This window comes from Hipposideros armiger, unplaced genomic scaffold (genome assembly GCF_001890085.2).
Source record: "Hipposideros armiger isolate ML-2016 unplaced genomic scaffold, ASM189008v1 scaffold_82, whole genome shotgun sequence".
In the NCBI taxonomy this organism is placed as follows: domain Eukaryota; kingdom Metazoa; phylum Chordata; class Mammalia; order Chiroptera; family Hipposideridae; genus Hipposideros; species Hipposideros armiger.
This window is the reverse complement of record NW_017731432.1, coordinates 4,097,237-4,116,931: the sequence shown is the minus strand read 5'-3', so window position 1 is coordinate 4,116,931 and position 19,695 is coordinate 4,097,237. Positions and strand designations below refer to the sequence as shown.

The 19,695-nt window shown below is 46.1% G+C and overlaps 2 protein-coding genes across 8 annotated transcripts in view; one reads left to right on the top strand and one right to left on the bottom strand.

Moving 5' to 3' along the window:
* The window catches only part of ARMH1 (armadillo like helical domain containing 1), a 42,100-nt gene extending 25,396 nt beyond the window's left edge, over nucleotides 1–16,704 (bottom strand). For 4 of the 7 annotated variants that reach the window (XR_002124161.1, XR_002124165.1, XM_019643732.1 and 1 more), the window contains exons 1-3: nucleotides 15,157–15,211; nucleotides 2,734–2,856; nucleotides 1,270–1,497 (exon numbers count right to left, since the gene is read on the bottom strand). Coding sequence is in view for 2 of the 7 variants with exons in the window: in XM_019643732.1 (XP_019499277.1) it covers nucleotides 1,270–1,475 (206 nt within the window). In the remaining 5 variants the exon portion in view is untranslated. Of the gene's footprint in view, nucleotides 1–1,269; nucleotides 1,498–2,733; nucleotides 2,857–15,156; nucleotides 15,242–16,637 lie in introns of those variants that run through there. The other 3 variants (XR_002124164.1, XR_002124163.1, XR_002124162.1) reach the window with 3 other exon arrangements.
* The window catches only part of TMEM53 (transmembrane protein 53), a 21,071-nt gene continuing 16,733 nt past the window's right edge, over nucleotides 15,358–19,695 (top strand). The window contains exon 1 of the mRNA XM_019643734.1: nucleotides 15,358–15,522. Coding sequence (XP_019499279.1) covers nucleotides 15,462–15,522 — 61 coding nt within the window. The 5' untranslated portion in view covers nucleotides 15,358–15,461. The remainder of the gene's footprint in view (nucleotides 15,523–19,695) is intronic.

Sequence of the window (19,695 nt, the reverse complement as noted above, 5' to 3'; positions counted from 1 at the left end):
AAGGGGGTTTAGAGAAGGGGAGGTTTCAGGGAAGGAGAAAAATGTATAATTACAGGGTCTGAGATGAATCCTTTGAGTGTTATGGCCACACAGACCAGGAATATGCTCAAATCCACCCATAACTAAAACTATCACCTCAGTGGTGACCAAATCTATCTTCAGCCCCAGTTTGCCTCTGGGGCTCCTGAGCACAGGCACCTCAAAGTCAGCATGTCCCAAACCAAACTTATCTACTCCAAAGCTCGCACCTCTTCTTTTATTCTCTTCTTACAGAATGACACCCCATTCACTTAGCTTTCCCCAAGCCAGAAATGTGAGAGTCATTCTGGGGGATATAAGTGCAGATGGTACTTCGATAAATAGGTATGGAACTCAGATTCCAGAGGGAAATTTAGGCAGGGGGTACATACTTGAGAGTCCTTAAATTGGAGTTGTGTTGACATCATGACAATGGATTAGATCACTCAGGAAAAAACTTAGAGTAAGCAGAGAAGAGGGAGGTAGATGGAGGCCCAAGAAATGCCAATATTTAAGGGATGGCTGAAGAAGAGAAGGAATGCACAGAAAAACAAGGAGAAAACCAAGAGAACTGGTATCACAGAAACCAAGGGAAGAATGTTTTGAGAAGTGGGAATGGCGGATTGACGGATGCTACTGAGAGGTCATGTATAAGGACCAAAGATGTAGTTACTGGGTTTGCTATTAGAAAATCATTGGTAACCTTGGCAAGTCCTGCAAAGTGTAGTGGAGGGGACAAGAAGCGGGTGGAGGAGAAAAAGACAGGTGAGAAAGTGGAGACAGAGAACACCAATAATCTTTTCAAGAAGCTTCACTATGAAGGGCAGGAGCTGGGTGCAATATAGATTTGAAACAGGCACTGAATTTTTTAAGATAGAAGAGATTTGAACATATATAAATGCTGATGAAAAAAAGCTGGTAATGAGGCAAAGGTGGAAGCTCTAGCAGAGAAAGAATCAAGTCCCTAAGGAGCTGGGAGGGGATTCAAGTGCAATACCAATAGAGGATGAGCTCCAGACAGACGGAATACCCACTTCAACTCTGATGGGAGCAAAAGAGGTTAGGAGTGAGACATATTTATAGGTCAGTAGGATAAAAATTTGAGGGAGTTCTTGACTTTCGGGATGATATTTTGATCACCAGATATTCTGTTCTAAAATCTTGGAATCCAGAGAAGAACTCCCACAATAATCGTCTCTCCTTTCCTCTCTTGATGATGGCTGAATTTTTTTTCTGCTCAGCAAAGGATACGTGAGTCTAAGCCAGGTGGTCAAGCGTACCAGGAACAAGCTGGCTCCCTGGGAAAACTCCTGCTCCAGCTCAGGGGCAGTCTTGCCTTGGTTGGTCTCAATGAAATTGCTGAGGATGTGACTCCTGGTGACTTTGCCAGCATTGTCCCAATTCTGTAAAAAACTCAAGAGGCGGCTAATTGCTGCCTGCTCCTTTATAGAAGTCATGATTGATCAGTCCTGAAGTTGGCTACAGAGGGAGAGAAAACAGGCAGGTTACCACAAAGTTTAGAACCACGCAAGTCCTTTAGGTTACTCTAGGGGTTTTGCTTTCCTGGCAGTCACTTGGAGGCTAGTGAGCCTCTCTCACACTTGGATGTAGTAACATTCAAAATACACCTCTAGCACTGGTCACCTGCTACTCGAACAAGGCGGATCTAGCTGTATTAAGAATATCAAGGTAGTCAACACCTGCTTCAGGTTTAAGGGCTAAAAATTTAGCTCTTTGGCTTCTTCGCTGCTACCATCAACTAAAAGGACCATAGGCTCCAGCTGAGATAAAGGCATCTTGCTAAAACCCCAGGTCTCAGGGCAGCTGCTTAGCTCAGTTGGTTAGAGCACGGTGCTCATAACACCAAGGTTGCCGGTTTGATTCTCACATGGGCCACTGAGTTGCGCCCTCCACATCTAGACTGAAACAACTACTTGACTTGGAGCTGATGGGTCCTGGAAAAACACACTGTTCCCCAATAAAATTTATAAAACCCAAAACCCCTAGGTCTCTCTCACCCCTCACTTTACACAGAGATTTGGGGTCTTTAGAGATCCAGCCCCCTCTTATGCCAATCAGCCAAGGTAAAATGCTCCTTAACATTGTACTTTGGGCTTTTATACTAACTCTTAAAAACAACTTTAAAAAAAAGTTAGTAGGAAGAAAAAGTTCCCATTCCATAGTTGGATTAATGGGCTGTGGTTTGTAGGAGTCTGTGTCCTTGGGAGAGAGTGTTTTCAGTGGGGGAAGGGGAGGTTTAAAATAAACCCGTTTTCCAAAAATAGTTGTGATTGAAAGTGTTATTATCCATAACAAATGTTAGTGCTGATGAGAGAGAGGCATGTGTGATTCTTTTGTCTAACAGACAAGTGAAAGTCATATTTCACATTATCATGGGGTTTTCTGTGATTTACAGAATATTTGTGAAACATTACTTGCATGGGCCATGATTGATATGGAGAGAACAGCTTGTGTGTAGGGGAGATGTGTATTTCACGAAGATGGTTCAACATGAAATTTACAGTGCCATAAAGTGCTTCTACATCTTTGCCAGAGATCTAGTTAAAAGGACTTTACAGTCTGAAACATCCTAAAATTGATTCTAAATTAACATTTCCTCACATGTATTTGAGATATTGATGGGGCCCAGCTATCAGAATTTTATTAGGAAGCAATAATTGAGGCATGCTGAGACGGACATACATACACACCAACCTCCTCTACTCCCCAGAGGACACTGGATATGTGCTCCCAGGAAGGGCGTCACGTCGCCTCCAGATGGAGACAACCACGAAATCCTGTCAGCCAGAACAGCCAGGTGAATAATTGTGGGTCAACCTACACACAAAAATGACCAAAGCCCGTCATGGGATCATGCATCCATCACTGTGAATGATATTACAGTCCTAAGTCTGAGAATAACTCTCCGTGGGCACCTATAACAGCCACAATGGCCTCAAGAAAATGGGGATGAGTAGCTGTTCTGGACCCCAGGGAGGAGGGGTTGAAACACCACCATTAGCTTTATTAGGCAGGAAAGCATCCTGTGCTCCTGCCCTGCTGTGGACGGACCCATTCTAGGATCAAAACTCAAAGTGCTACCAGAGATGCACCCAGCAATTCTGGGACACTAAGGATAGAAAAATTTCAGCTGGACACTCTGCATTATGGCCACTTGAAGTTTCCTTATCATCTTTTTTAAAAGGGAAAAGAAAACCAACAAATGACAGCTTTAAAGGTCACAGGGATATATCTCTAAAGCAGTGAATATGTAGCGAAGGCCCATTATGTGTCACTATGCAAGTGCTGTGGGAGATGGTGGCCCTGGAGGAGCTCCAAATCTTGTGGTAGAGTGGAATGCGAGATTTGGCCTCAGACAGGGTTCAAGGTCCAGTTCCCCACTTGCTATTTAGTAAAACATCAAACGTAATAGTTCCTGCCTTATTCCTTGTTATCCTCCAGTCTCACTCTAGAGGCAGGCACTTTCAACTCTTTTGGCTTTTTCTTTTGGTGTTTACCTCTATATTTCCAAATAATGAGCTTATACTACTTGCTATAGGCTGAATTGTGTTCCCGTTGTCCCCCAAATTCACACATATATATATGTGAATATATTAAATATTTAATATAATTAAATATATATATATATATATATATTTTTAGATTTTATTGGGGAATTGGGGAAGGGGACCAGCCAAGTTGTTCTTCAATGTTTGTTGTGGAGGGCGCCAGTCGCCATCTGGCTTTCCATCAGCAGCTCGTGGTCTCTAAGCTCAAGGTGCTGTGCTACATACTTAGTTGCTGGTGGGCGTAGCCACCATCTCATGTGGGAGTCGAACCAGCAGCCTTGTTGTTAAGAGCACATGCTCTATCCACTGAAGCCATTCAGGCAGCAGCTTAGCTCAAGGTGCCAAGTTCAGTCTTAGTTGCGGGTAGGTGTAGCCCACCATGGAACAGGCAATCTTGTTGTTACACCAGCTGAGCCATCCTGCCATCTGTTGGCAGTTCAGCAACAGCTCAGCTTGGGCACAGCATCACTGGCCCATGTGGGAATCGAACCGGCGGCCCTGTTGCTCAGAGCTTGCACTCTTAAGCCGACTCTCAACCAACTGAGCCACTTGGCCGGCCTCTGAATTCATATGTTGAAACCCTAACCCCCAGTACCTCACAATGTGACTGTATTTGGAGACAGGGTCTTTAAAGAGGTAATTAAGTTAAAGTGAGGTCATAGGGTGGGCCTGAATCCAATATAACTTGTGTCTTTACAAGAGGAGATTAGGGCACAAACACACACAGAGGAAAGACCATATGAAGACAACAGGTCAGCCATCTACAAGCCAAGGAGAGAGGCCCAGAAGAAACCAACCCTGTAAGACTTGGATCTTGGACACCTTGATCAGAGCCTCCGGACTGTAGGATAATAAATTTCTGTTGTTTTAGCTACCCCGTCTGTGCTACTTTGTTATGGCAGCCCTAGCAAACCAACACATTACTATTATTTGATTTACTGATTTTAGACAAGATGTATTTCTTATTCTGGCAGTTGAGGAATTAGCTCTCTTGCACCACTCTAACCCCCATTTTTACCATACAGTTTTCTAGTTTATAGTTAAATTAATAGTGTTTATATTATTGGCCAAGTAAATAAACATTGTTCACTTAAGATGTAGCTCATTACATTTTCTTTTATAAATTGGTTTTGCCTGGAGTTAATTTTTTTCCAATTGTTTAGTTTTCTAAGTACCGAGAGCTATTTTCTTCCAAATGTTCCAAACATGTAGCAATGATTTTCCCAAATGTTCAACCCCTAACTGATCAGTTCCATCTTTTCCCTGGAGACCTCTGCCCCGCTCTTTCTGCTCATTTGTACTGGTCACTCGCTAAGCCTGGTACACAGATGCTGTCCTGGGATTTCCTTTTGCCAGTCTTCTCTGTTCATTGCCCTATTTCCATGATCTACTTCATCCCCTTTCTTGGTTTACACTCTCCTTTTGTTGAAGCACATTCTCCAGTAGCTTCCTAAGAAATGAAAACTATTTGTGTGTGTGTGTGTATCTTTGGAAGTCGGAAGCGGTTTCTGACGTCATGTTAGATTGGTTGGGTATATAATTCCCCATTAGGAATGCTTGCCTGGGATTGAGCCTCCTGTGTTGCTGTTCAGAAGTCTGACGTCATTCTGATTTCTGTGCTTTTGTCTGTGTTTTTTCACTTGATGCTTATGAAACCTTTTCTGAAATTGTATGATGATAGGCCTTGGCACAGGTCCTTTTCATTTATTGTACTAGGCCCTTGGTGGGCTTTTTTAAATCAGGTGCTGTGGCCTTCAGTTTTTGGAAATTTCTTTTTCAGGCAACAACTAGTCTTTTCACTGAGGAACTCATCAATGTCATTCAGTGTTGGTTTTTTCCCTCCTGGGGTCCTCAGGGCCTCTGGAGAAGACTTCACTATTTATCCAGGGAGGGTGAGCGGGTGGGAGTGATAAATGCCTGACTACTGGCATCCTGGGGGTGGAGGGTGGGGGAGGGGCTGGGGCTGTCACAATGCAGTGTGTAGTCCTTCTATCACCCAGTGTTCCACCCTATATATATATCTCATCCCTGCCCTTCAAACTATGCCTGAGATCCCTGAGTATGGAGGCCTGCAGAGTTCAGTTTCCTTTCTCCTTAGGCAGCAACAGGGTTTATAGTTGTTTGGCTATTGAGAGAGGAGCTCTGGGGTGGGGGCCAAGTGCTCTGCAAACAGACTTCAGCCAATCCCCATGTTTGGCCTCATACCTCATTTCTGATCTGTGGTAACAATCATGCTTCCAAGTATTAAGCCTCTTGGAGGTTAAACTGGGTGAACTGGCTTGCTTTTTTATTGGTAATCGCCTCTTGTTGGCACTTAGTTTGTAATTTCTTAGGATGCTTCAAGCCAGGTAACATTCCCCCACCTACCTTCTCCCTTCCAAATATTTGCTGAACTTTCACTTGCTGTTGCCTTGCCTCCTCTCTGGACTTTTGTGACTTAGTACCTTTTTATGGTTTTTTAGTGTCGGGAGGTTTTGAGAGGTAGAGGGAGATAAAGGGTGGCAGTCATGTTTCATCAAGAGAGTCCAGCCCCTTATTATTTATTTTCATCCCAATTTTTCTTCAAAGTAAGATTTAATGAGAAATGGGGGGAAAAAAGACCCATTAAATACAATTTTAAAAAGAATTAAAAAGAAAAAAACAGTGGAAAAATGAGAGAAGGATGCCAATTTCAAGAGTCAGTTGCTGGGATAAACACTGTATCTAAGATTTTTCTTGATGACCAAAATAAAAGGGGAAATATTATGTGTCTTTTATGGTTAAGGGAGAAGGAATGATGGCAGGGAGAAGAAATGAACATTTTTTTTCAGTTTTTTAAAGAACTAGTCACATATAATATGCACTATATACATTATTTGTTTAACCCTCTAAGGATCCCAAGGAGGTGGTTATTATTATTTTCATTTACCCCTCATTCCTCACATGGATTTCTTTAACAGCCTCCTAACCCATCTCCCAGTTTACCCCACCCTAATCTCCAGTGATGTGAGAGTTAATGCAAATCTGACAGACTTCCCTGTTTAAAACTCTTCAGGTGTTTCCCACATTATCCTCAGGATAAGGTTTCAAACATCTCAGCCCAAAGAACTTTCATCTAAATCCTGCCACAACTGAAATCTGACTCCCCTTGTCCCTTCCCCCCTTGTCACTGCTTCTAGTGGAAGTTAAGAGGAGGTTGCCAGCTCTCCCACACTTTTAAAAACCATTCTCTAAATTCCCCATACTGTTTCTAAATCATTTCTTTTCCTCTAAGATCGGGCTTCCTATCCTTCCCTCCTACCTTGCCTCATTGCTGATTTATTGGCCACGCCCCACGCTCCTTGATGACTTCTGTCCCTAGGTCTTTCTGTTTACCCAACACCTGCTAGGCAATTTCAACATCACCATGTTCCATTTCCATAATCTGGGTGGCTAGCATCCTTCCTGACACACAATGGGTGCACAAGAAGCGTTATTGAGACTTGACATCCAGCATGTTATGCTCGGAATGAGCACTTTGATTTCCTAACTCCACACAGTAATTAAACAGATGTCCTCGGTGCCAGTAGACTTTGAGCCAAGCATGGGGATTGGGATTGGTTAACACGACAGTCTCTGCCCTCAAGGTGCTTACACACTGGTGGGGCAGAGACAAAGGCAACCAGGTGATTTTGATGAAGAGTGAAAAGTGTCCCGATGAGGGCAAATCCCAGGATCCTTTGGAGCACACAGAGAGGCACATGATCAAGACTCCAATGACCTCCAACCTTCACCTCTAACCAACCCAGCATTCACACTTATGATCCACACCCTAAACGTGTGAATTGCCTCTCAGGTCTACAATTCCAAGCTCCTCGCTCTCCTACCTCCTCTATTTGTTCTCAGGAGGTCTTCTCTTGGGCTTAACAGAGATGTTACAGGCCATTAGGCAAGCATGTCCTCACAGTCCTCTTCATTCTTTCAATGGAATCTGTATCCACACCCATCCTTCTCTTTCCCTTCTTCACCCCTTTGCCAGCGCTCCCCATCCAGCCATCCTGCCTCCTTAAGACCCTCACTCCATCCATTACTCCCTCCTCCCCTGTATCTTCAATCATCCCCTTTATTTAGGCATTCTTTTTGTTAACTTATTTAATTCTTGCCTATCCTAAAACAAAATAAGCAAAAATGAAAACAAAAACCACTTACCTTAACCCCATGTCCCTCTCTAGTCACCTCTCTGGTTTTCTCATTTCATAGCAAAGCTTCTTAAAAACAGTCTACACTCTTTTCTGTTCTCCCACTAACCATTCTCTCCTCAACCCACTGCAATTTGGCTTCTCTCTCTCCCCGCCCCCGCATGGTTTCCTGCACTTCACTTCCATCACCTCAGCCCCTGTCTCTGACAACCTCCTAATTGCCCAGTTTAATGAGGACACCTTCGTCCTTTGCTCACTTGTTCTGTTGCTGCAATTAACATCACTGATCATACCTCCTGCTCAAAATGCTTTCCTCCCCGATGTCTCTGAACCACAACGTCTTCTCTTGGACTGCCTGCACCCTTGGCTGCTGCCTCCCTCCATCCCATCTTTGAGTCTCCAGTGCCTATCACATTTGATGTAAGTCCTCAGTAAGTTGTCTCAAACATGGGTAGGAGTCTCTCTGCCCTATCTCCAACCTCACTACCAGCAATTCCATTAAACATGAGATTCAACAAATAGTGAGAGATAGTGTGCTTCATCCTTGTGCTAGGCCTTGGGGGATCAATGTGAAAAAGACACAGTTCCTTCTTTCAAGGGGCACATAAATCGGGGGAGGCATAGAGTCCTGTAATTAAGCAATTTCAATTCCAATAGTGTGGTGGTAAGTGCTATGATAGGGTAAGCACAGGATGCTTTGGGAATTTGAGCAAGGGACATCTAACCCAGCCTTGATTCCTGGAGTGGTGGCTGTCACGAAAGATTTCCAGAGGAGATGCTATCCAGGCTGAAAGGCATCTGCAGCTAGTCAGGTGAAGAGGTGAGAAAGCTGTATTCCAGGTAGAGGAATAAATATGCAGAGGCTCAGAGGTGAGAGAGTGTAAGGTGTATTTAAAGAATTGCAGTGGGCCAGCGGAGTGGCTCAGTTGGTTAAGAGCTCGCTCAAGAGTTTGAGCTCTGAGCAACAGCGGTTCGATTCCCCGGCCCGAGCTGAGCAGCCGCTGAGCTGCCAACGGGTGGCAGGATGGCTCAGCTAAAAAAAAAAAAAAGAATTGCAACTGGGAGGCAGTGCAGCGTAGTGGTCAGGAACACACACTGGACATGGATGGTCTTCCACCTCCCCTGCTGTGTGACCTTATGTCACTTCCTTAACCTCTCTAGGCTTCAGTTCTTTTACCTGAGAAGAGGTGCTAATACCTCATAAAAGTCAATAAACTACCTAACATATAGAAAGCCCTCAATAAAGCTTGCCTCTTATTTTCATTGCTGAGATTGTTTGGAATGGCTGAAACACAGGAAGAGGATGGAAATGGCAAGAGACGAGGCTGGGAAAGTAGGTAGAGGACAGAGAATGAAGGGCCTCATATACTCTGCTGCAAGGTTTGCACTCTATCCTGAGGGCAATGCAAGGGCACTGAAGAGTTTTAAGTCAAGAGTGACAAGAAAAAATTTTGTTCTAGAAATATCATCTTGATTGCGGTTTAGAAAGGTGACTGAAAGGGGGCAAGACTGGAGGTGGGACACCAGTTAGGAGGCTGTTGCCGTTATCTTGGCAAAAGATGCTGATGACACTAGGTTTGGAGAGAAGTAGAAATGTCACATAGATAGAAGAAACAGGACCTGGTGACTGACTGGCTGTGGAGGATGAAAGAGGGGGAGGAATCAGGGAGGACACCAAGATAAGCTTGCTTCCTACACTTCACAGAGAAAATAGGGTCCCATCGTGTGAAATTCCCTTTTCTCCCCTCCATCCTTAACCTTACCATATCAGCACCCAGCCTTCCCACGTGTGCTCAATTCTGCCTGTCTTCAATCTTTCCATCTCCTCTGACTCCTTTTAAATACCTGCTCAATCTTCGCCAACCCAAATAAATACATCAACAAAGCCTTTCCCTCAAGCTTCTACACTTCCTCCTTTCTTCACCCCAAATTTCTCCTTCTGGCCTACAGGATAAAGTCTAAACTCCATGTGGCATACAAGGCCCTTCAAAACTTGACCCCAGGCTAACCTCACCTTGTCATTTCCACATTACAACAGACCTTGACTCCTCAACTCCCCAGGCCCTTCCAGGGGCCTTCGCATTTCAACGCTGTTCTGCCATCAGGAATGGCCAGCCTCCTTTTTGTCCTTTGGGTAATTCTCAAGGACAACTAGGGGCTCTCGGTTCTGTGGCCCCGCCGATGCCACCTCTCCCCCTACTATGCTGTAAAACCTAACCATCCCTCTCACTAGAGTGTGAGCTCCTCAAGGGCAGGGGTTGGTCTTCCCTATCTGCGTCCCTGGCATAATGCCTGGCACAACATAGATGTTTGATAAATGCTTGCTGGGTGAATGGGAAAAGAAATCAGCCAGCTCCTGTTTAGATGGTTATATCTGAATGTCCCTGATATGTAGGTCCATAAAATGACCAACTTCCCAAAGCTGCCATGTGCAGAGTGGCAGAATCTCCATCCAAGAAGGCCAGTGCAAAGTCTATGAGGCATTTTACAGCTATGACAGGAAACAGCAATGTCAGCAGTGGTGTCATCTTTGGACACTAAGGACAGGGATTCAGTGCCATGAACGGTCAGTTAAATTGTAATTGGAGTGAACTGTTCCTCTGCAAACCATAATGTTCTTTAGCTGTAGCCAAATAGTGTTCAAGAAGGGGAGAAAATTTTTTGAAATGTTAAGGAAATTATTTCCAATTTGGTGCTCACAACCAGAAACTCTAATGATCAGTGGAAATGAGAAGCAAACAAATTAGCACTAATGGAAAATGGCTTTTGGAAAAGAGGATTTAATTTATAGTCAACTGGTCATGGCATGCAGCATGCAGTAAAAGTCAGCTTCCCCAGCTTGATCATAAGAACTGGAGCACACACGGAACGCCAGAGAAAAATATATGTATGCCATCATGCTTATTGGAACCTCTCTGTAAGTGGCAGCCAATTAAAACAGTCATTATTTTACCTTGGAGAGAAAATGGTCTGAAAAATCAAAGCACATGAAATTAAAATCCAGATTAGGAACCTCAGTCCAAATTGGTTTGTTTGTGGCCTTCTAACCTTGGCAAGGTCTCCTGCAAGGACGACAAACCTACTTTGTCTTCAGCCCAGAATGGACCCTCTGTTTTTAATTTCCTCTCCATCTTCAGAGGTGATTAATAAATCTGGACTCATTTATAAATCGTATCTACAGCAGCCAAATGGTTCTTCCTTATGCAGGGAAACTAAAATCACAAAAATTCAAAAACCCCAGCTCTTGCACTAAGCCAGAGGTCCTTAGCAACAAGCGAGAAGAGGTATTATAAAATCAAAAGGTCACTAGGTCTTGTTTCTAAATAACATTTCTCAGAAGGGGAAATCAAAAGGCATGTTTCTAAAAGCAAGAAGCCTTCAGGACATGGGCTGTCAGCCTGGCTCCCTGTCCCCAGATGGCCTCAGAGACAACAAGGCAGTCACTATGTGTTGTTTCTGCAGGTTCCACCTACAGAATGGAACAGAGGCCTCTTCTTTGGGCCCCCAACCCAGCTCCTGAGAGAGAGAGAGAGAGAGAGAGAGAGAGAGAGAGAGAGAGAGAGAGAGGAGAGAGAAATTGATTGATTCTCCTTCCAAACTTCAGGCCCAGCCAAAGAGTATATGTACTACAATTTGTCACTTTCTTCTCAGACTCCCTACCTTCTGCTCCCCACTCATACCCTCTTCACAGACCACTCCTGCCACCCATCACTTCCCTATGGACAGTCGCCTTTCCCTCCATCCTCTCCCTATAGACCATCTTCCCTCCATCTCCTTCCTGTAAAACCCTCTGCCTTCATTCTCTCCCTTGACCTACCCTCATTTTCTACCCACAGACCCCATTTTCCCTCTCCATAGATTCACTTCTGCCCCCAACTCCACTCCACAAATCTGCCCTCATGCTCTCCCCCACAAAATGTAACTCTCTAGGTCAGCGGTTCTCAACCTTCCTAATGCTGCGACCCCTTAATACAGTTCCTCATGTTGTGGTGACCCACAACCATAAAAATATTTTCATTGCTACTCTATAACTGTAATTTTGCTACTGTTATGAATCGTAATGTAAATATCTTTTTGTTTTCTGATGGTCTTAGGCGACCCCTGTGAAAGGGTTGTTCAACCCCCCAAAGGGGTCGCAACCCACAGGTTGAGAACCGCTGTTCTAGGTCAACCATAACCTCTCTACCCGCATTCTCCTCACCCTTCATTATTCTATGCTCTATGCTCCATCTTCCTGGACCTGATTTCCTACCCTTCCTCCTCTTCCTAACCTTCCAACTCTGCCCTCGAAAACCTTGGTTCCTGATCAGGAAAGTCTCCTCCACTCCTAGCTTCTCCATAGCCTACCTCCAGCTTGCCCTGAAAGCTGCTTCTGCATAGCCCTCCCTGGTGGAGGCTGCTTATACTCTTACACTCCAAGGATCTCAGGGTTGGTTGGGAGTGGGGTTAATGTCTCCTCACCAAAGCCCAGCCCAGTTCCTTATCCCACCACCTTCTTGTAAAAACTTTTGCTATTTTGAGGGTCATGCCATTCAGCTGCATTGACTTTTCCCCTTCCTCCGCATGCTGTCATCAACAGATTCCTGAACATCTTACTTTATTCATCAAGGACTTTGGTACCCAGCTAACAAGCATCCTCTTCCCTTTTTCCTCCTCAAGTCCTGCCATCATCCAGGGGGATTTCAATGGCCATGTCAACATCCTGAATGTCTTCTGGATTCCGCTTCAGCCACGCACTCCCATGGCCACACCCTGGGCCCTATCATCACTTGGAACTACTCAAACATCATTACTCCACATTCTGATTACAACTCTCTCATCCAACAATTTCCAAGATATGGGTTCTCTGACTTCATTGGGACCCCCTGGCCATAACACTTTTACAGTCTCCTATGCAGCTTAGGTTCTAAGGTCCATCATCTCAAACTTTTGCCAGGACCCTCAACTTCCTTGCTGTTTGTCCTTCCATTTCATCCACCTGATAAAATCCAAGCCTGTTCAATTAACCTCTCACACCCACCACTAGGTGGCTGAATACTGTTGGGGGAAAGATACATATCACACAATTATGCAGACCGCTGCTGCTACAAATTAATGGTCATCAACCTCAATAAGCCTCATAACTGCCCAGAAATCTGTATGCTGCTTTGGTTATCTCGTTCCCATTCTCCACTGCAGCTATTTCAATCTCTCTCTGCTCTTCTTAAACCTTGCATATCATCTCCAACCACTTTCTCACTGGCTGATATCATGTCCCTATTTCAGAGAGAAAATAAACCATCAAACAAGAACTCCCTCAACTTCTCGCCACCAAACCTACTAATGTAATAATCACATATGCTTCCTTTTTGTCACAATGCAAATGTCCCTCCATCTTTCTGGTTTGCTTTTTTTTAGCTGAGCCATCCTGCCACCTGTTGGAAGCTCAGCTTGGGCTGGGCACCGTACCGCTGTTGCTCAGAGCTCAAACTCTTGCGTGAGCTCTTAACCAACTGAGCCACTCAGCCGGCCCATACCCTCCGTCTTTCTAAGTGAACTTCTCCACCAATGCTTTGGATCCCCTATGTTATTCTTTTTCTGGGGTTGCTACTTTCTCAGTTACCTCTTTTTCTCTATAATTTTATCTTTTTCCTTTTGCTGGATCCAGGCCAACAGCATTTCTCCCATCTGAATACAAACCTGTGTCTCCTTCCAGCTTTTGTCATCTTGCTTTTTTCTCCTAAAGAACCAAACATCTCAAAAGTGTATTGTCCATGCAGTCTTCACTTCCTCACTTTCCCACCCACTTCTCAATTCACTGTAATTTGACCTCTGCTTCTAGCATGCCACTGAAACCGCATTTGCAAAAATCACCAACAACTTCCTTGTTTCTAAATCCAGTGGATTTTTTTTCAGATCTTATTTTATTTCATTAGTCATCAGCCTTCAACAGTTTCTTCCCTTGGCTACCGAAACACCATGTTCTACTACTGATTATCTTACCATTCTGGTCACATCATCTCAATTACCTTTGCAGATTCATTCTCCTTTGCCAGACCCTCAGGCTTGAGTGCTTCTCAGTGCTCTGTCCTCGGCCCTCTTCTCTTCTTACTCTATACATACTCTCTGGGGAATCAATCCACTGGTGTGGCTGCTATCTGTAAGGCACTACAGACTACCACATTTCTATTTTCAGTTTAGAGTTATCTTGCAAACTCCAGTCAGGCATACTCAACTGCCTCCTGGACACCTCCACTTGGATGTCCCACTGGCACCTCAAATTCACCAGGCCCAGAACTTTCTCCTAAAAACCATGCTTCCTCTCCTTTCTTTTTGCCCAAGCCAGTATTTATCCCTCCTTTCTCCTACTTGCCCCAGAAGGCAACGAGTCCAGCTCTTTTTAACTTACAAATGTCTAAGGAATCCATCCCCTTTATTCCTGCTACGTCTCCATGCTTTAGGCCACCATAGTCCTTCCACATTACTGGAACAACTTCCTAATTGGTCTCCCTCCTTCTCTCAATCCCCAATCTATTCTCTGCGTTGATCTTTCTAAAACACAAATCTGATTGTTACTCCTTTGCTAAAGCCCTGCAATGGCTCCCCACTGTCCTCAGGATAAAGTCTAAGCTCTTGCATTCATAGGAAACACATTGGAAATTTTTTACCATCAGTAAGATGAACTTATAAGTTCAAAGCTGAGCTTGGCATCAAAGACCCTCCAGGATCTGGGCCTACCTGTTCTTCCAAGGTTACTCTCTCATTAGTATCTCCTCTGATCAGAGATACTCATAAGTTCTGGAACTCACCCCTCAGTTTTCCCTTTTTGCGCTTCTGCAGAGTCCTTTCCCTCCATATCTCCACAAGTCTTTCAAAGCCCACCTCTAGAGACATCTCCACTGCCATAATGCTCCTTCGACGCTTTCTGAGCTCGCACAGAATTAGAGTTGGTTCATGAATGGTTTCTCTCCCTCTCCTTTTAAGACTTACGGAAGTCAGGGCCAAAAGCTTAATCCTAACTAGAGCCCACCTACATAATATAATAGGTGCTCAGTAAATATTTGTTAAATGCATGGATAAATGCAAGAAAACGGTACTCCCTAGTCCTTTTGTTCCTCCCACGAACAGGGCATTCTCTAAAGGCTTCCCCTGAAGACACTACCCCTTCACCCCCGCCACTGCCTCCTACCCTCCCCACCAGTTAGAGTATGTCTTGCCCCTCTAGGTGGATGGGCCTGCACGCGCGTTCTAGGTCGTTTTGTAAGGTTTTCAACCTCCAGCCTTCGGAGCTACGGCTGATAGAGGATGGTAGAGGTAGTTACATGATGTAAATCAAAGGGCACTACCGTCCACCCTCGTAGGATAAGACGCAGTTGGGAAGGGAGACCACCCCCATTTCCAAAACGCCGCAACTCTCCCGCAGACCCTCTTACCTACACAGGAGGGTGGGGACTCTTTCTGACCGGCGTCCCGGCTGACCAATATCTGAGCCACATTAAGCGAGTCAGCCAATGGCTGCGGGCCAGGGATAGGGCAGGGCGGGGAATGGTTGCTAGGGCTGAGCTAGTGGGGTGAGGCGAGAGGCTCCGATAGCGACTCGGTGGTTGCTAGGGCGAGAGGTCACAGAGCGCGCTCAGGGATTGGGCAGCGTCGGGTAGGGGGTGGTGATCCAGTGAGGCGCTGGCGTGCTAGCGGGAGTTCCGGCGGGAGGCCCGTGCTGAGGGCCGGCGCCTTCACCATGCTCTCGGCTGAGCTGGACTACACCATCGAGATCCCGGATCAGCCTTGCGGGATCCAGGGTATGGAACAAGGATTGGGTCCAGTCGTGGGGAGGCGACCTAACGAGTCCGTGGGTAGCAAGCTCAGCTGTGGCTCCGCCCCTGCGGTCCCGCCCTCTCGCGGCCCGCCCCCTCACAGGGTCCCGCAGGTCCTAGACTTCAACGGGCCTGGAGAGACCCTCCCCCTTGTCAGCCCCGCCTTCGGAGTGCTCAACCTGCCGAGCCCCGCCCCTTCCCTGTGTCCTCAGCTGTTGGGGCCTTTTTTTCTGTCTTCAGTTGGAGTTTTCAGGTCCATACCCTCGTCTCTCTCCTTGTAGTTGAAAGCTGCGGAGGGCCGGGTCCCTGCTGATTCCTTTGTTTGAGGTCGGGCTTCCCACTTCTAGCCTCTCTTGGCGGTTGTGGCTAGGGGTTCCACTCACTATTTTCCCGGGGTCCTCGCAGAAGCCCAGGACACAGAACTCCTAACCCTCCCTCCTCTCCACTCTCCTTGGCAGTGGTTAACAGAGCAGTCTCTGCCATCAGGTAGAAGTCGGTTCACATCCTGGCTCCTCCCTTTAGTAGCTTGATGACCTTTGGCAGGCTACCCCTTCTGAACTTAAGTTTCCTCATCTGTAAAACGGGGTTACGGATAGTAACCTCCCTCACAGAGTTGTTGATTGCACAACTGGGATTGTGTTAAGGATCCAAGTTAGTGCCTGGCATGGAGTGAGTTTAGTGATTAGTGTTATTTTCCTCCCTGCAGTCATATCATTAAAGAAAGGTGTGTGGGAGGCTCCGTAAAATTAGCAGCCTGTAGAGCAGGCCTGGGTCCCTGGCAGTGTGAGTAGGATTGGGGACCCAGAGGATAGAAAGTTTGGCTCCAACTGGGAATTATGGTAGCGGAGCCTTGGAGTACATGTCAGCCCCAGCACAGCATGTCTCTCCCCTACTTCACATCACTTTCATGCCTCTAGTCTCACTGCCAGCAGCTCAGCCACATATTACTACCACAGTGATCTTCCTAATGCAAAAGTTTGATCTTATCACTGCTCTGTGTAAAACCCTTCAGTGGCTCCTTATTGCCCTCAGGATAAATCAAGGCCAGATTCCTTCACATGGCATTCAGAGTCCTTCATAATTTATCAGCCCCTGCTTACCTTTTTGATCACTATGTCCTTCCACCATTCAATTTGAGTTTTATGTTCTGGCAACCCACTGCTTGTGATTCTCCACACACTTCTGGCTTCTCTGCATTTGCTCCTGCTGTTTCCTCTGTCTGGAATGCCCTTTCCCCTCTGCTGCCCCACACTGTCCCCTTTCTTGTCCTGCTCATCAATTTAAGGCTTAGCTCAGATGTTGCCTCCTTCAGGAGAGCCTTCCTAGACCCCTCCCATCGCATCTTGTGTTCCTTGGTTGGGGTCTAAGAGGGGAGGGCAGCCCTTCGGCTCACACAGAACAGATGGCTCTGGACCAGCAGCTATATTTCCCTAGAGCTGGGTTCAGGGAAATCTTATCTGTTGGCGCAGGGTTCTTGGGCTTGTAGATGTAAATGTGCCTTTGAAAAGTTTTGGCATCAGCAGGAGAGCTTGGAGAGCCTTCAGCTGCAAAGGGCTGGAGCTGCCTTCTGCATGGCCAGTTGTCTCTTAGCTCAGGTGGGCAGCAGTCTTGGTTTGCATTTCAAATCTGCCTCTTACTGGTTTTATGGCTTTGGCAAGTGATTGAACCTTCCTGAGCCTCAGATTTCTCCACTGTAAAATGTGAATTATAACAGTGCCTGCCTACTTCAGGGATTGGGAAGGTTACCAAGATAGTGACTGGATGTGTGTGCCTGGCATGTTGTCGGTGTATTTCTTCTGCTTGTGGCTCCTCTCACTGCTTCAGGAGGCTCGGTGCTAGAATTGGAAGAACTCTCGGGGGCCATTTTGTCCTGCATCCTTCAACTAGCATGAGGGCATTCCGTTGCTACCAGACAGGATGCTTCCCCCCAAACATCTGGCCTGTTGGAGGCAACTGGGATTGTTAGAAAGCACTTCCCTTTCTTGAGCCACAATAGGCCTTCCTGTCGTTGACTCTTTCAGTTCAGCATTTGCTATGTCCTGGCCATGGGTTAGTTGCTGGTGCCTCAGAAGTGACTCACTGCACAGGCTGCCTTCAGGGAGTTGTGGTTTTGGGGAAGGGTGAGGTTTATAAGCAGCTGGTTTCATGATGATGTGATAACTGCAGGGCTAGAGGGTCGTGGTGGGTACAACAGAGAGCAAGGTAATCTCTCTTCCTCTCTCTTTAAGAGGACAGCTTCATGCCTTCCTCAAATCTCTTTTCTCCAAGAGAAATACCTCCAAGACGGTCAGCTTTCTCCCCTCTGATGTAGTTCTAATAGCCTCCTCCTCCTGATTGCTCCTCTGGACTGGCTTTAGTTCATCGTACCTTTCCCTCAAAGTGCATACCCCAGAGCTGAGCTGGAGATTGTTGGACTCCTCAGAAGGAGGTAACAGCACTGTGATTCCCTGAATCCATTTTCTTTCCATCTGCAGAGAGCTCCCTTCCAGGCTGACATAGCTTCACAGAGTGAGAGTCTTTGTCCCTCTTTTGCGTTTACTGTTTAATGGTGGAGAAGTGTACAGGACAGTCTTATTTGATTTCTGGAATTGCTTTTCTCCCATATTTGAACATCAAAGCCATAGAACCCAGCACTGCTGTGAGTTGACAGAGAGGTGAGCAGCTGCTGCTGGCACATCAGTTAGCTGGAAGGCAGGTGCAGATCTGGGGTCATTCAGAGCCCAGGCTGGACAGCTCAGGATCCGTCTGCAGGGAATCCCACCACCAGCATCCATGGTTGACCATGCCGAGGGTAGTCTGTCTGGTCCTTTGCTGAAGCTGAGCCCTTGACCTGGAATCTTCTCCCAACCCACCCACTCTTCTGACCAGTGATCCCCTTTCCCTTCTAAGACTCTGCTTCCATTGCATTTCCTTGGGGAAGTTTCTGTTCTCGGGGGCTCCCACTGCAGGGAGTTGTTGTGATTCTTTTGATGGTTTTGCTCACCGTTGCCAGGGCCTGGCAAGGATGATGTGCCAAGTGAGCTGAGTAGAATCAGTTGGCAGCACTGTGGGAGTCTGAGCTGCTCTGACATCTCATGCTGAGGCTGCCCTGCCCCTCCTCCCAGCCAGAGAATGGTCAGCCAAGTCCCGCCCAGGGCCCCAGCAGGCCTTCTTAAAGGCACCATGTTGCTCTTCTGTCCAGTAAACATTTTCAGAAATAAATGATTCACAGAATTAACAAGGCTGGGACAATTAATTTGTGCTCACTCTTAGAGCACAAATAAGGCTTTTCAGGGGTCACAGAAAGGGGAAGTGATGGATTTATTGTGAGCCCAGGCATTATTTATTTATTTATTTGAACTTTAAAGATCAGACTTATTTGGAGAGCCCGGGCTTTATGAGCCTGCTTTTCTGCTAAGCACTGGTCTGGGTCAAAGAAATGTAGGCATCGTCTTAACAAGACCTCAGGAAGCTTTCATTGGCACCCAGGAAACAGTTTGGAGTGGTCTGGACCACCATGGTGGGCCCTCGTGTTTGGGGCAACTTCCTGGGGAAGAGTGGCTCAAGCTGGACCTGGAGCTTCTGGAGGGCTGACAGGCAGATGGTGGACAGAAAATGCAGAAGTAAGGGTGCTGGAGAGGACTGAGAGTGACCCGAGGGAGCCATGCCCTGGCAGTAGGCTGTGGTGTGTTTTCAGGAGTAGGAATGCAATGAAAACCTCAAGAGCTGTCATACCAAGAGATCCCTCAAAGGCCCGGGTGAAGAGTGAGTTGGGACTTGATTCTCTTGTTGGCCACGGGAACCTAAAAGCACCTTTTTCTTTTTTTAAACAGAGGAATTTCATTTGTTTTCTAAATCATGATTTCTTATTTTATGCATTTATTTTATTTATTTTTAAGATTTTTATTGGGGAATTGCGGGGAGGGGAACAGACAGACAAGTTGCTGTAGTTTATTTATTTATTTATTTTTTAAAAAGATTTTTTATTGGGGAATTAGGGGGATAGGAACAGTGCTGGGGAATTGGGGGAAGGGGAACAGACAAGTTACTGTCGTTTTGTTCTTCAATCTGGTTGTGGAGGATGTCGCTTCACTGGCCCAAGTTGGCACCATCATCGCGCTCTTCTCTGGCGAGGCAGATCAGTCGCCGGCTTCTGGACGACCGCTCACTGCGGCTGCT